The sequence below is a fragment of the Leptosomus discolor genome, chromosome 9, assembly GCF_034619465.1.
Source record: "Leptosomus discolor isolate bLepDis1 chromosome 9, bLepDis1.hap2, whole genome shotgun sequence".
Lineage (NCBI taxonomy): Eukaryota > Metazoa > Chordata > Aves > Leptosomiformes > Leptosomidae > Leptosomus > Leptosomus discolor.
The window spans coordinates 3,339,009-3,356,216 of NC_141399.1; the positions used below are offsets into that span (position 1 = coordinate 3,339,009).

At 40.6% G+C, this 17,208-nt stretch overlaps 1 protein-coding gene across 1 annotated transcript in view; it reads right to left on the minus strand.

The window, feature by feature from the left end:
* The window catches only part of CNTN6 (contactin 6), an 89,864-nt gene that overhangs the window by 23,175 nt on the left and 49,481 nt on the right, over positions 1 to 17,208 (minus strand). Inside the window, exon 9 of the mRNA XM_009953956.2 lies at positions 16,256 to 16,406. Within this exon, the coding sequence (XP_009952258.2) occupies positions 16,256 to 16,406 (151 nt within the window). The remainder of the gene's footprint in view (positions 1 to 16,255; positions 16,407 to 17,208) is intronic.

Sequence of the window (17,208 nt, forward strand, 5' to 3'; positions counted from 1 at the left end):
GGGAAAAAAATAACCAAACAAAAGAGAAGAAAAAGAGATTTCTGTTACAGGAACTGGAATAGAAATGCAATGCTACTGCTACTTTTAATATTTAATTGCTTCCATTATCCTTTTTCTCTTCTAGAGCAAGCTGAATATGTATCAGCCAATTTTCACCTCTGCTTATTATTGATTTCTATATTAGGAATGTTATATTGGCATACTGGAGCTGACCATTAACTTATCTAGCTGACTTTCTTGCTGCAAAATCTGGAGTCTCAAGAGCAAGAAGGAAGATCTAACTTGTTACCTAATTGTGCTATATTTTACCATGGGGGGCTTTTTTTTCAGGTCCCAACGCTCCTATGCCATAGTAATGTTGTGTCTGAGACACGCTGCCTGTGCAATTTTGTCAGGATTATTAAAAGATATTAGCAGACAAGCCGAGATGCTGAAATGCCATCTCACAAGCCAAGGAGCCAAATCAAATACATCGCTGTCTCACAGGGCCCTCAAATCACCTTGTTAGTCACTGTTGTTCATGCCAGTTTGCAGAGTATTGAGTAAATTGCATTTAATAGTAATTTCAGGACCACTCCTGGGTTTTATGGACAAAATTAATTTGTAAGCTTGTTCATATGCTTCTTCATGTCAATGAGATACTTTAGAATGTAAGTCAGTACAGAGGTTGGCAGATGTTTTCCTTAGGTAAGCTTTCACTGCATGCCTGGCACCTTTTTGCTTTTACATGCAAGGACAGCACTTCAGGGTTTGGGGATTTGCTTCACAAACGTGCAGAACATGTATCTGTCAAAGGTAGAGAATTTCAAAATGAAAACTGAATGAGGTAAGAGATGAATGTTTGGATGGAAAATAATATTATCCTGTAATGTTTCATTAATGTTATTTCGGTTCTTCCATCCACCTGTTGCGCCTGGTGGATGTTGAAGTTCTTGCCCAATTTTTTTCTGAGTTTAGAAGGAGGACAGTGGGCCGAAAGACATGAAGTTCCTGGAAGATTCATGAAAATCGGGTCAGGGTCTCTATGTACGGCTCTTCTTGCCAGTAAAGCCGCTGCATGAGCACGCTCCTTAGTAGGCATCAGAGAATCTGCACCCAACTGGGTAAGAGCAGCGCTCAAATGCCCCACTTTCTTACATCTGACAAAATCCAGCTGTAGGTCACAAATGCACAGGAAACCAGGCTTCATTCATTCCAGCTCTCACAGAAGCACTGCATTATTTTTTTATATTCCTCTTTTAATTGACATTTAAATCTAATACAAGAATCCTTTTATAAAAAGAAGATATCTAATTCATGCATCACAGCTTGGGTATTTAATATTTATTACTAACAACATAAGATTGGATGATGTAATGAATTATTAAATGAAATGAACAATAACAAGAGCAGAAGTTGAAGCTGGCAGTAGTATCATAGCCATTACATACACAAAAACCATCGTAGTGCCTTGCTGCATTCCACCCCGCTATTTATACGCATGTAGCTATATGCGTAACACACATTAGACCTTGTTCTGCTTCCCATCACACACTCCCAGACTCTCAGCTGATGAAGAGAAGTGCTAGACTTGGGTTTCTGGCACTTCATCCCCCCTCAGTTTCATGTCTCCCACCCTTGTCTGACCTTACCCTGCCATAAGATCTACTCTTGCGCAGGGCAGGGCTGGATTTAGGAATGAGAAGAGCTGAGATGACCCCGTGGTGCCAGGCACCCTGTCACTGGGGTGTGGAGCTGAGCGGGGAAGGGATTTAGGCTTGAATGAAAAATCTTTGTTTCCTTGGCAATAATCTCCAGGTACTGCAGCAGTTGTTGGCATGCAGTTTGTAGTACCATGAGAAAATAAGTTCAGGCTTAACAATCCAATATGAAGCAACAAAGTCCGCTCTTCAATACAATGACGTATCAAATAAATGACATTTTTTGGGTGAGGAAGGATGAATAAGCATGGAAGAACTGAGCCTTGCTGCTGGCTTCACGACGCTGTGCATCAAAACAAGAGACTGTGGGTGCCTCTCTCAGTATGGAGACACACCTGATGATGGTGTTTTAAAGGCAGGTTTAAATATGAAGAAGCATTTGCAAGTATTCCACTACTGCCTCTGCAATTTTCTTTGCATTAATGATGCATTTCTTCACATCAGTTTGCACCAGCCAGGAGAAAATACCCTCATTAGAAATTGCTGGTGATAAAGTAGTTGATTCAATGGACTGGTTAGCTAACATGCAGTGGCTTCATCAAAGTATCAAAAGAGATTCAAGTTTGGATCAGCAAACGTTCATAAATTGGATACCTGAGTAATAAGTCATAACAAGCCACCGGAGTGTCTTTCTCACCATCAAATATTGATGTGCTGTTATTTTTACTGCGGTTGCACCTAAAAGCTGTAGGCACAAATTGGAGTCTAGAAGTGGGCATGAGGCAAAAAAAAAAAGACAATCCCAGTCCCCAAAAGCTTCCAACGTAGGTAAATAGACAGGAAAAAAAGAGTCTGTAGAAATGCAGAATAATCAAGGGGAGAATCTTTGAATGCACAGGCTCTGTGCTTAGCCCCCTATGGATTTCTGGGCTTTTTCACTGCAGTTTAGTCATGTCTCAGGTTTTTTTTTCATGTAGTCTTCATTAGGAACTGAGACCTGAATAATTCCCAGTCTCCTGGTTTATCCACTAGGAGGGGTTTGTACCCACTCAAGAGCTGACGAGGTAATGTTTGATCTGAAGAAATGATGTTCTGGAACAATATTTCAATGGCTGGGCAGGCTGAGGGTGGAACGGCTCTTTCAATGGATCAAAACAGAGCTTAGCAAAAAGAAACCAAGAGCTAATAAAAGCTTCAGAGTTGTTTGAAACAGAGGTCATGTCACCTAAAGACAATTAGGGAGCTAGCAGTAAATAAGATACTCGGGCAGAATTTATGTAAAAGCACAAAGGACTCCAGAGCGATTAGTTAGCGAGGAAGGGAATTAAAGAAAAAAAAAAAACAAGCGAGTAATTTCCAGCTGTACTGAGGTCTGTGTCAGGAGAGGGATGAGGAAGCAGAGCACAGCAGAAGATCAGGATGATGCATTTCAAATGCAAGGGAAAAAAAGGCAATGTGAAATACTGACCCAGTTGCCATGAACACCAAAGTTGCCATAAACTTCCTCAGAGCCGTGACTTTACACCGCGGGTGGGTTCAGAGGGGCTGCACTTTATCCTCTTCCATTTGTCTTTCAAATAAGGGAACTGTGACTCTGAAGGCAATGGGAATATTTCCTTTAATGGGCTTCGGATCAACCTCTAACAAACGATTTCAAAAGAAGCTGTGAAACACACGTCTCACCTGCTGAAAGGTTTGGTGAAAACCGTTACTTTTCACAACATTTTAGACTACATGAAGGCTCTAGATAATAATTAGCGTTTGCATCAGAAGACAAGGTAATTCCAAGTACTGCGACAAGACAGAAAAGTTTAACTTGTCTGATATAATGCAAGTAGAATCTTTTGCCTGCCAGGAAAACTGGACCTCTCTCAGTAAGTAAATGAGTGTCTGTCGAGGGACAAAAAGCGAAAGATCTGATAAATGCATCCCCGCGAAAGAAGGAGGAGAAGGAAGAATGAAATGAGCTACTCGGGACACAGGTGTTCATAAAGCCCTGTGGCAGCAAGGGATTGCTTAAGCATAAGCCCAACTCTAAACCAGCATCTCTGACTTACAAAATGCTTAGATTCTTGTCAGACTAGTGCTGACGCTTATGTTCCTGCCTGAATTACACAGGTGCTATCTCTGGGTAAATAGCTCCATTAAGCAGAGTTGCTATGAGGAAAAGAAGAGATGAAAATCCAGTTCTATAAATCCATACAAAGTTCCTGCACACGAGAGCTAATTAGAAATACCCAGAAATATCACTCCATATGTAGCAAGCCTGGGAACTTGCCCTGCAAAAAGATGGGTATCTTGGATGCGGTTCACTTCATGTGGATCGTAGGAATGGAAACCAGCTCCTAAAGCCCAGTCCAGGGACACGTCTAGCCAATTTTCCATCTGCGGGATGCCCTTGGCAGAGGGTGAGGGCAGGGTAAGGATGCAGCGGCAGGTACCACAGGCCTTTCCCAGCTCCAAGTGACCCGGGGTTTGGATCTGGAGGTAGAGCCTTTCTAGATAGGATGAAATCTGTCTTCAGGAATGTCACGTCTTAAGGCTGGGCTGGCCACTAAACGAATGTCAGGTGCTCTTTATTATCCCCTCTCCCTTCGCAGAAAGGGAAGAGAAACAGAATAAGGGAGAGAGACTTGTGGGTTGGGAAAAAAAGCTAAAACAGCTTCAATGAAACAATAACAATAAAAAGAAAATGTAGCAACATTAATAAGAAAACAATGAAATATATACAAATATACCCAAAACCTTTATCGAACTTTCCCGGTGATGATCCCATCACCACTGCTGCTGCAGGGCAGGCACTGGGAAAATCCCAGACTGGACTCAGCAGCCAACGAGAGCTGGATTCAGAAATGCAGAGGTTGGGGTGGAAGGCAGAGGGATGGATAGAGTCCTTCTCAGACACTGGCTGTAGAAGAAGAGGGCTTGACCCTTGTGATGCCTCAGGTTTATACTGAACATGACGTATATGGAATGGAATACTTGGTCAGATTTGGGTCAGCTCTCCTGTCCGCTCCTCCCTGCAGGTGCGACCTTTTTGCTTAGTTACGGCCCTTTCACTTACAGCACCTCAACGTGGGGCACAAGATTCGGCAGTGACCTTGGTTTCTAGAGGAGCAAGTATAAGCAAGAGCCTTTCTGCATCCCATTCCTTAGACATCCAGCGCTGCTGGGAGCAGACACTGTCTGAAAAAATAATAATAATGCCTTTAATTCCAGAAAGTGCAGACACTTAGAAGAGACTTAGCTGGAAAGTAAAATCCCTGAATGGAGAATTGGGTCTGTGCTAGCTCAAACCAGGACAAGAAATGAATCCAAAGCCATTTGAGCCTCTTCAAGCCTTTAGTCCCGTAACGGTTTGTGAGAAGTTTTCCTGTGGTTTATTTAAGCATCACATAAGCCACGTCCTGTTGTTTGTTTTTAATCTACTCATTCCATTGGATTGATCCACGTCCTTGTCCTCTCTGAGTGACTCCAGAGTACACAAGATAAGCATGATATGCAGAAAGGGAAAACAAACAGCCTGCCCAGGATCTGCTGGAGTCAAAACTCTGCGTAATGTTCAAAAAGAATAGTTTGCAACGTTTCTGCAGAAGACATGAGACTGGGAAGAAGTGAGAGCTCATTAAAATTGTCACACATACTTTTTAAGTAAAGAACTTGAGAAATCAAGCAGGGATGATAGGTACAGCTTTTAATTAACCAGGCCAAACAATCCATCTCCGAAAGTGTTGTCTCATGTGAACAAAAGATTGTTGATGGCTATTTGCTTTGATCTTAAGAGCATGAAAGAATAATATGTATTTAACAAGGCTGATGGAAAAATAAAATCTGAGAAAAGAAAGAGGTGTCAACTCATTAGATTTTAATGTGGAGCAGAGGTAATTTTTGTGCACTGCTGTATTGTTCAGCCAATCTGTTTTAGCGAAAAGTGTGATTTTAATTCATGGATGTGAATCGCATTAATTCAGTACAACAAATGTCTTTGAAATCCCCATCAAAATTGGTTGAGCTGGGTTGGTGTAAAACTGGGGGTGAATCAAACTGACTGCTGCAGATTTCAGCACTGCCAGTAGGGTAGCTATCTCTTCAAGGGCATCAAATAATTCCTTTCAAAATAAAGTAACCCTGATACTTCATGTAAAGATTCACTCTTCTCCTGTCTGCCTCTAACATCAAGTGTCTGACACCTCATAATGTTATTGAAGTGATCATCCTAGCACTGTGCAGATAAAAAGGGAGAATTCTGGATCTGATGAAATCAGAGGCAAAGTAATTTTTATTATCTGAGAATTCCTATTTGAAACCATGTCTTCTCAGCCTCACTTTACTGCTCAAGAGCAAAACCACTCTTGCTTTCAGAGGCTGTGAAAAGAGATATTGTTTATAAATTTCTTCCAACGTGCTGGCACACACTGAGACAATAACTGACTTTTCTAATTTTGCAAAGATTGAGAAGCACGAGAGAGGCTGAATTAAAAAGTACAAGGGGAAGTAAGCGAGGGGCAGAAACATGAGCACAGCTCTCAAGTGGCTCGGAATTGCTGGTGATTTATGCAGTTGGAAATGTGACTGAAGTTTGACTGAGTGAATGAATTGTGCCTGCTGATGACAGCTCTGGTATTTTTGCAAAGGTCCCACTGAGTCCCATCTGAGATCTGACTGTCTGTATTATATGTTAATGATCTTTGTACCTGTTTATCCTATTCTGAGCGTAATTTGTATGCTAATAGCATTGCCATTTAATAAACTATGCTTAAAAGAAGATTTTCCTTATCTGCATGCTGATAGAAATGAGCTTCAGAGTTGAGTGACAATTAAGTGGAAATTGAATAATCTCTCTGTTAACTCCTTGGATCAAAACAAAATTACGCAATCTAGCTGAATAGTCGTATTATTTTAGAAAAAATATTATTAGCAATGATAGAAGGTGACACTATAACACTGTTCCTTGCTAGTTCCTACAATTCTCCTTATGTTCCTGAAAAGCAACATAATTTTTGCACAGAATCTCTGCAATTTGGGACCACAAATATTTATTTTATGTAAATATATACAGACATCTGAACAGAGTTACGCTCCATCACAAAGCTTCCAGAAAAAATAGGGTATTTTCAGGAGACGGTACAGCTTCAACATAAAATAGCAAAAGTTGGTTTGCCCTGTCTTTAATATACTCAACTTCTAATGTGAGACAGATGTTCTTACACGATAACCAAGGAAAAGGTGACAGAAATACCATGTCTGTAGGCATGTGCCTAAATCTATTCCAGCGATACAGCTCCAGACTTGCAGCCAGAGCATACTGGGCAACAGCACCTCTATGTGCATGGGAAAGATGTGCCAACCAAACGAGTTTGGTGATGAAACAAAACCAACAAGCAACATCCAAAAATGTTGCTTGCCATGTTTTAATCCGTTCAGCTTTCTAAATCCTCGTGAGTTTTAAGGTGTTTGTGAGCCTGTGCATCCTCAGTCTGCTGCGTTAAACAAACACACACATTTCTGGTCTTTTCCCACATAGAGATCTTGGTCTCCTGTCATATTTACAAGATATGGCCCGTTTATGGCTCTTCTCTTCCCTGTGTCTGTCCTTGCTCTGTTTCAAATCTGCATCTGAACTAGAGAGGAGAGATGTAGCAGAATCCTGGACTGAGACAGGAGCTGTACCTTAGCATGTCCAGGCAAAGAGAAAGATTTCCTGGTTATTAGTCTACCTTGTGGACAGGACATAATGAAACATCGTATTTATGTAGCCATACGTTGATAAGTCTGAATATTCATAGCAGAAAAAATTAGCGGTAAAGTAGTACACGGAGAAGGAAAGTATGAGGAACCAGACTTTGCGAAATTCTAGGCTGAGAATCCAGATAGAAAAAGAGCTGAATTGCCAAAGAGAAACGTTGCCCATTTTTCTATTTGCCAACTAGTTCTGCTGTTTTTACGAAATCTTTATAACTCGGGTACATCAGAGAAAAGTTCTTTCAGCACAGGATGGTATGCTCACACTACTACTATTCAGTTTAATCCTAACATTAATCATTATTTTTATGATTCAGACATTATTAGGAGTTCAGACACAGCCATTTGTACAACCAAATTCACTCCAGATGTAAAACTAAGCCCTTAATATGGGACTTAAGTAGAATTTAAACAGTACATAAGGCCCTGAATTACCCTCTGCGTGGGAGTTTAATTTGCTTACAGGAATCTTCTTCCCTCTCTGCTTGTCAGAACATATTTCAAAAATAAAAATACAATGAAACCTGCTGTTAACTTTAAAGTATTCTGTATATACAAGCAACTGGCACCAGATACACAGCGTGGTGCTGGCTTGCTGTCAGAAACCCTGGACAGCATGTTCATGTGCGCACACACCCAGAGTAGATAGACGGTGTTGGAGATGAACAGTGTTCATCTGCAGGGATCTCAGCTTCCAGGCTGACGGCTCGTCTTTCAGCTGCATGTGCCCATGCCCTCGTGTCCTCAGCTCTCATCACCTCTAGCTTCTTGTGCCTGGTGGGTGGGCTGCCTGTGGACTTGCAGGAAATGCTGGGGCAATCCTCAGTGGGTTATTGAATTTATGCTTAATTTGAGTGATAGGGACTGTATGTGGTTCGCTGCAGACTTAGACCCACATCCTTGCTCAAAATGTGACAGAGCGCAGACATTTTATGTATTTTTAATGTGTGAGTAATGTTCTACCACTCATGCATGTCCCTTAAGCAGCTCGTCCTTTCACTGAAAATTTGAAAAGATTTTTAGTTCTCATAGAAAAGAAGTAATGAAATAACAGTATTGCTTTGTAATAAAATCCCGCAGCTAAACCAGAGGTGTTAGTACCCTCCTACAAACCCTTCCTGTTGGCCAAGCACTAGCCACATTTTCAAGGTGCTGTTTCTATGCTTTCACTCACATAACCCTTTGTGCTCAAAAATGATCCCAGAAACTCCTCCCTAGAAGACTCTGTTCATCACGCCTACAGCATGACTGGCAACAGCCTGAGCGCCTGTCATGTTAATCGATGTCTTATTGCTCCTTTTTTACATCACCTCCCCAACATATCCTGGTCTATCTGTTGCCCCTAATGTTACTCTTAGGTTGGAAACTTTTGGGATCAGGGATTAGCTTTTATTTGGACAGTGTGTTTTTCATCCAAGACAAGTATTTTTGTATGCTGTGGCAATACACACCGGAATAGCGCAACAGTAATGGTGTGCATGGCAGTACAACTTGGACTAGAAGAGAAGCACAGAAGGTTGCATTCTCTCATTATTTTCTGTGCAAAGTCCTAATTAGGGACCTTGATTCACAGCCTGCTGAAGCCAATGGAAAACCTCCAATGAGATTAGCTGGCTTTGCATCAAATCCTGAACATCAATCAGAATATGGGCATGAAGCAGACCACGAACTGAACTGAAAAGGAGAGAGGGCACAACACTGACAGTCACTGGGGTTTAGTTTATTGCAACTCCATATGAGATGGAAGAGTGACAGATTGCTTGGGACACCTCAGCATGTAGGACGGCCCCGCGGAAAGGCTCGCCTTAACGATGTTCCCAGGAGTTGAGTAGGAACAATTTAAAATTATATTAGAGAGGTGTCAGAGAGAAGGGAAATTGTAATAAATCCAGCATCACGCCGGTTGTCATTCTTTCTTATATGGCAGAACATATGGTTCGTTTGCCTACTTGATGCTCACGCTATCTGATGTGCTAAACACTCTTGCATTAAGTAGTCAGTAATACATGATGAAATTAGGTTTATTGGCTTGTTCCATTATGAAACTCTCTAAGGAGAGAGAAAAGAAAGGAAAAGCCCTTTTCTTATGTCTTCCGCTGCACTAATATTCTCTGTCTGCTGCCTGCCAGCGTTTCGTTGGGTCAGGTAGCAATGGGGGTCCCCTTCTGCCTTCTCATTACGCTGCAGTGGATTGACTTCAAAGGGAAAGGTAACTGAGAAAGAAGAAAGGGGAAAAACAAAGCGAAATAAGCTTAAGAAGAAAAATAAAATATTGTCTTTTTCTTCCCCTCATCTGTGCTCGTTCTTCCTTCTCCTTGTATCTCCCTCCTCGTCTTTCACTCATATGCTTTCCACTCCCCTGCCTTCGCTCTCAGCTTGGGGGAGCAGACAGAAATAACTGGAAATGTGGAGAGCACAAAGAAGGAAAGACTGAAGGTACTTCAGGTCAGTCCGAGGCATTTTCTGGCAAGCCTTTGCCTGTAAAACTTTTCTTACGCCAATACCATTAGCTTTGCTGGATCACCAAACATTTCTTCTCATGTGCACTCACTCTTCAGTGAGCACTGCCGTGTTTTATGTTCCTCCTAGGTTCAATGACACTGTTCAGAATGAAGCATGGGCAAATGCTTGCACACTTATGCCTACAACCAGCACTGAAACCAGAAAAATACCCCTGCTCTTAGCAAATAGATATGCAAGAAACGTATTATAGCTGCCTCCGCTAGTCTTTTGCAATACACTCTTTTGTGCTGCCTCTCATACAGAAACCGAGACCACCGTAATCGGAGCATAAGATATTTTTAGCTAGAGCGTAGAATACTTCGTGCAGCTCTCAGCATTCCCTCAGGAAGGCTGTAATGGTGTTTTTTTTTTTCTGGTGAGCACCGAATATGTAGTAGTAGTGTGGCCTGAGAGATGAAAAACCAAAGCAATTCTATACAGCAATCTCAGGTTTTGTAGGAGTTTTCATATCTTATTATGTAAGTTCATACCAAGCACTGAAAGCAGGCAAGTAAATCCATGCCTTTGATTTCTGTCAATCTATTTGTTAGCAAGGAATGGAACTGAAGTGATTAATCAAATTTAGCAGATGTGGAATCAATTCCATTGGTTCCCTAAGCAAAATTAGAATTTCAACAAGAGATAAGCTTAATTTGTATTCATGTTGACTTACAGCGATAGCATCTAAGAGATCTGGAATTGCTCTGATTGCTGATGCCCACACTTCAAGTGCTCTATTTAAAAACTAAAATAGGAAATGAACTTCTTTACAAGCACACAGACACTGATAAGATGGAAGGGTTAAGGCATATCATCAAAGCTATGCAAAGCTTCTTGTGCTAGAAAAGCAAGAAGGATAAAAATGGAGATACACTTAATCCCGGCTTCAAAAACTAGACTTAAAAAATAAAATAATAGTAATATTAATATCCCATTGCTATTCACCTAGCTGCATTGCTGTAAAAAGCTGGGAATAGAATGGTAAGTGCTGGAATAGCGTAAGAAAATATGTTCTATATGAAACTTGCTCCCAGCATACAAATGTCTATACTACCTTTATCTGCAGGCAGCGGGTGCATAAAGCAGGGTGGCTTGTGGCACTAGGCAGCATGACAAGCAAAGCTTCTCTTTGCCTGTGCTACTCATCTGGTCTGACTTCAATATAGGTAGGATTTTTTATTTTCAGATGCTGTGGAGAGGTTTCATTCCCCCGGCTTTGCTCATCTAAAAGTTAGGCATCTCATTTGAGATGGAGGTGCCTGCCAAGAGAAAGTAAATAACTACCTAAGACTGCATATTGACTTCAGCTAAATAAAAGTTAAGTGACATCAATCTCTTTCTCTGTTAGTAGAGTTGTGCAAATTTTGGAATTTTCAATCCATTTTGTCTTGATTCCTCCCCAAGCGGATTTTTTTTTTTTTTTTTTTTTTTTTTTTTTTAAAGATAATGGATATTCTGGAGGGTTTCGGTACAAACTAAACAAACAGTGTTGACATTCTGGTAATTGAAATGTTTCATTGAAGTTTGTTGAACCGCCCTGACACACTTCTTCTCAAATTGGTTCAAGCTGAAATGCTATTTCACAGTGCAATATGTTTTGTGTGTTGTATTTGATCAGTGGATTAAGGACTTCTTTTTACTGATTAATTGCCTTTTTTTTTTTTTCACTCCCTCTTTCGCTAATTCCAACAGCAGTCACAAGACAGAATTCTTTTCCCAAACGACTAAAAAGTTTAAAATGTGTTAAAATGTTCATGATTTTAGAATCTGACTCTGAACAGCGGAGCAGCAGAAGAAAGGCAGAAGCAGATGGTGGCCACGAATGCTCAGAAGGCTGTTGCAGAATGGTCCTGCCCAGGAGACTGGTGGAGCAATCCAGATGCAACACATGGCTGTGAGCAGACCTAAGCCTTTAATTAACGAAACCTGCTGGTTCCTTGCATTTCGCATGGGAGCAGGAGAATCCCCTTGAGTTTGAGGCTCCAAGGGGCAGCTGTAAGACCTCAGCAGCTACCAGATAATTCCCCCCACCCACAGTGTTAGAAGTCTCTAGTCACAACATCTGCTCAGTTTTCTTTGCATAAGGTTGTTGAAAGACAGCTTTTCATTTCGGTGCTCGATCATTCTCCCATGTTTCCTCTGAGTAACGGCAATAACTTGAGTGCAAAACACCAAAACCAAGTGTGACACAGGAGAGAGAATTTACCACATACAGCAGATTTATTTATGGCAAAGAATCAATTACCATCTTTCACAGAGCTGGGACTGAACTGCGCCCTGCAAGCAAGTCTAGGAGCCAACAAGTATTGGCATATTTTATTGACCCCTAAACATGTTTCTTGTCCAGTCCTCAGAAAACAGTTTAAGTTATGAGTATTTGCTTATTACTGATTATTAATGCATGGAAAGCGCTGTATATGACTAATGCATTCTTTTGGCCTACCTCATTTCTCAGTTTTCCCTCAGCTATCCTCATTTAAATGCTGAGTGGAGTGAATCACATATGTTTATATGCTTTCAGCATAGTGTTTGGGGATCCTCAACCCAATAGCACCCCTCTCTGGTAAATCAAAAGGGGTTCCAATTCCCATTTATTAAAATGTTTCAATCAAAAATAATTTTTATAAAGTTTTCCGTGAGGGTCCTGATCCTGAATCTACTGAAGATGACAACAAGACGTAAATTAGCGATGAGATCAGTGTCTAGACTTTCAAATTTGCTTTATTGAATATATGAATTGTTCCCTTCTACTCTTTCTTTTCCTCACTGGACACATGAGATGAAAGAAGTGAGAAGTGAGGTGAAGAAAACTCCCGCTCCACTTACTGAGAATATATGACACACATGAAAATAGCTCGTATCTGTGTCAAACTCCTCAGGGTGGGATTTCAGACCATGAAGCTTGTTCCTTTTCTTTCTTGCATTTCATTTCTATGTTGAGCTAAAATCCACAGCACATGCCAGGAAAAAGTCACGCATTTGGCAAGGGGCAAACAAGACCTTTTCAAAGAGTTGCCCATTGGACAAAGCAATATTGCTCCCGACAGCCCATTTCTCAAGACTTTGGTCCAAAGAAGGAGGTTAATTGCCCAAAAGAAAACCTGAAGCTGTACTGCTAGGTGATCCAGAGAAGCTGATTGGGGAGATCACGTCAAGAGAGAGCAGGGAACACCAGCTAGGATTAGCCAACTGTGGAATTTCCTTTTGATTCCTCCAGCTGATAACCTTGAATTCCCTCTCTAAGTTGGCCAGTGAGTGAACCAAAGATAAATGCCACTACTCAGGTGGTGAGCCACATGAATGAGGGCAGAGTTTAGCTATTTCTGAACTTTTGGAAGTAGAATACTCAATGGGGAGGGGACATCAAGGCTGGGAACAGTAAGCAGAGCGGGTACAGGTATGTTCAGGCTTAGTTTTACCGTCTAATGTAAAAATGGATTGATTTGGGAATTTTTTGGAGGACTTATGTGTATGCTTCAAATGCAATAAAGTATTTTACATCAATCAGAACATACAAGCTATTGGAAATCCGGGCAACAATGTGTTGCAGAGAAGATGGGAAAGACAAGCGGGGCCGGTGGAAACTGTCTGTGCCCTGAAAAGAGGAGTGAGGACCTTCACGGCTGGGCCAGGACAAGAGGCTCAGAAGGTTACTCTTCAGGCTCAGGAAATGTTAAAATACTTTTCAAATAGCAGGGGCCCAAATACTGCAGCTTCGTAAACTTAAAAAGGCTTTTTAGGCCTTTCTATTTCAGAGGAAATAAAATAAAAAATATTTCATGGTGCTTTTATTGATATGGATAGTCAGTTAATTAGCTCTTCCTAGTTAGCACACGTCTCTTTACATACCTACAAATGATCATTTAATATAAACCAGTGTTATCTTATTGTATTAAGAGCTCAGATGATCAGGGAGAGCAGTGACCATGCACACATGACTATCAGGAGTAAACTGTTGTCATGAGTGAAAGGAAGAAGGTGAAAAAAAGAAAGAATATTCTTTCTCCTTGGGGTAGAATAGGTCTAGTTACACTGTTTCTGTAACAAAAGATTGAATTTATCTAAATCATTCTGAAGAAGCTCTGTGATCTGACTTATTTAGCAATGTGTCCATCACAGATTTGCTGCCAGAACCGTAAGGGATCAGTATTTCCTTTTTTTTTTTTCTGTATTTATAACCCAACCAAACATTTTTTGCAAAAACAGAGCTACTAAAGGAGTCCATAGACATTGTAACTGCTGCACAATAAAATGGGAGCAGAGATAAGGAAAGGTTTAGTTAAAACAGTTAATCTGTATGTGACATGTCAGGGTTTAATCACATACAGAGGGAAAGACAGACCAGATTCCTTCTCTTTCTTGTGAGCAAAGGTACATGTCATTTTAGTACTTTAATTAGCTGTGTACTTTACTTACAGCCAAATAAATCCTTATTTCATTTTCTGTTTTCTGTCATAAAGATCTCTGGAAAAATACTGTGTAGGTGATTTATTTTCTCTTCTTTGAAACTGTGGCCTTAGCTAATTTGTCATTTAATAATCAAAAAGCCTCATAAATTCTACCTTGCACAGTGGACACACTGGTAATAATGTTTTGCACATGGAGAGTCTGAACGCTCTCTCCCTTTGCCTCAGTGTAAATCCTGCTCCTTTTGTTCACAAGCAGCAGAAGGCCTTCTGGAATGCTCAAAAATTACGGCATGCTTATAATTATTGTTAGTAAATTAATATGGGAGCGCAAGTAAATACTGTATGCGGTATGTAAATTTTTTTTGATAAGCAAATCAGATGGGGAATATCAGGGTACTAGAGCCTCAAGATCTAAGCTTGATTCAACAATTTAAATTGTAAGTTTTAAACAGTGCTCTCCTTGCTCCTGTTCTCATCAACGTCGGAAAATCCAGAGATTACCTGTGGCACATTGTATAGTGAGCCTGTTTTCTACAGAGCTGCAGGGATAGGCTGCGCCTCATAGAAATGAGCAGGTGTTTGTGTTGAACAGACCGTACAATCAAAATGCAAATAAAGAATTGACTGAACACTAGTTCAAAAAGTATTTTTCATCATTAGGTGAGCACTTAAATAGAAAATAAAACTGGCATTAGTGAAAGAGGGGAAAGAATCATTGGAAAGTTCTCTATGCGCTGTGGCACGGATTGCTTTCCCCACTTTTTCTGTTTCCTCGTGAGCACTGATGTGAAATACTTGTCAGACTTGCGATTTCTTTCGCATAGACTTCCCCGATTTACTTTTATCTGTATGTTACATTACTGCAGTACGTGATAGGGAAATATTTCTTTGTGTCACAGGTTTGGATAATGTTTTAATGAATGATAATTATTTTAAGTCTTATGGGACCCAGACCAACCTCCTTGACCAACTGGTCCTGGGTGCAAAATCTGGTGTTCAGTTTCCAGAGCTTTATGAATTACTGGTTCTGTTTGCAGTCTTTGAAAGCAATAATGTGATAAAACAGTATTGCTGTTATATTTGTGAACTGAAAGAGATCGTAGAATAATAGAACGCCACGAAATCATAGATGCTGGGAAAGATGACAGTTCTTAGACACTGTTGCCCATTTCATTCTCTGTCAATATTTGTATATGGAAATATCATCACGGCTGTATATTGTGTATACTATTCAAAGCTTACTCAAGCCAGTAAGTCACTTTTGTTTTCATAAGTAAAATAAAATTTAAAAATTAAATTTTGATTTTGATTTTAATAATTACTTTTATTGCTTTACCATTTAATAGACATTAGCATGTAATAATGTAGATGGTTTGTGGCAGCTCACAAACAAGCTGTTAGCCGTGACAGACAAAACGTCGGTAAAACCTTGGCGAAGCCCACGCTACCCCATGCTGGTTGGAGAGGGAGTGCACCAGTGCACTGTGCTCGTCTAGTGCCTAAATCCTGCCTAACCAGAAGAGACAGAGAATACGGAGGCTGATGTAGCTATGGGTTATTGTACAACCTGTACAGCAGCGAAGCAATTATGCCGCAGCCTGGGGGTATATTCCGCCTCCCCGAAGCCTCCACTGATGTCTCCTCCATGAAGCTGATTCACTCAGGCTTTGTGTGTGGTAAACAGTCAGCTCTGATAGCCTTGCGGTGAATTAACTGCTGATGAACACAAACGTATGCAACGTACAATTACCCGTGTGTATTCGGTTTGGCTTTGTTCTCAACCAGCTTTGTATCTGCGGAGCTGTATGGCCACTGCTGAAGACAAACAGGCCTCTGGCATCAAAGTTTTCCATCAATGAGCTGTCAAAAGCAATACTAAGCCAGCTGTGTTTCAGGGATGTTTGAATGTTATTATTAAAACAGAGGACACCCAACAACCCAGCAACTGGTCTATGACGGTACCTTTTGTTCTGGCGCAGAACCTCTGAGCCCTTTCTCCAGTTAATAACTGCTCTGGGAGAAGCGCTTGGTTTACAACCGATTGTAACTTCACCTCCAACTTGAACAACAGACGTTTTTTTCACCGGATTTTTGGAAAAATCGGGTGCTGCAGCTAGAAATAGAGAAGAAAGAAGAGCAGAACAGTGAGCAGCTGACAAGTTACTAAGTGAACTTGCTAAAGTCTTCTCTTCCAGTTACAGAGCAGGTGAATCCAGTAATTGCTTTGCTTTTGAGGTTTCTGCAAAAGTAGCTATATCAAACATGAAAAATGTATTTAAGTACCCAAGAATGGAATTCATTGTATCTTATTTATTATTTATCTTTGTTCACGCTGTTTCTAAACTGTCTGCCGAGGAACTGTCTGCTCTGACAATCCTTCCTGGGCGTTATCTGCAGACTGGGAGAACAGGTCTATGTGCGATGAAGAGTGAGGTTCCTGAGCAGAGCTATGTCAGCAGGATTAAACGTCCCGCTCCTGATCCCAGCCACATGTATTCGTCTGCAGAGAGCATTCGATTACAAACACAGTTTTTCAATGGCTTTCCGTTCATAAACCAACTCTCTTTTCTGAAAATGTGTTTATTTTTCCAGGAATTCTTGGAGAAGGAGAATTCACAAGGCCTGTACAATAGCTAGGTGCTCTTCAAGTCTCTTTTACTGGTTTCACTAGTATTTGGCTGTTGAACAGACTTTATATTTGGATATGTCTAACAGAATACTTTTTATGATATACGAACAAATGCCATTTTATGCACATCTCTGGTAATCATTAATGAGATTACTTGCTACATGTTATTTGTTTTTGTATACATCTTTGCCATATGCTCCATGTTTATAGTTAAAACTATTTTTCTCGCTTTCCAAAATGACTTTTAAAAACTGCAGAATAACTATTAATAACTCAAAATACCAAG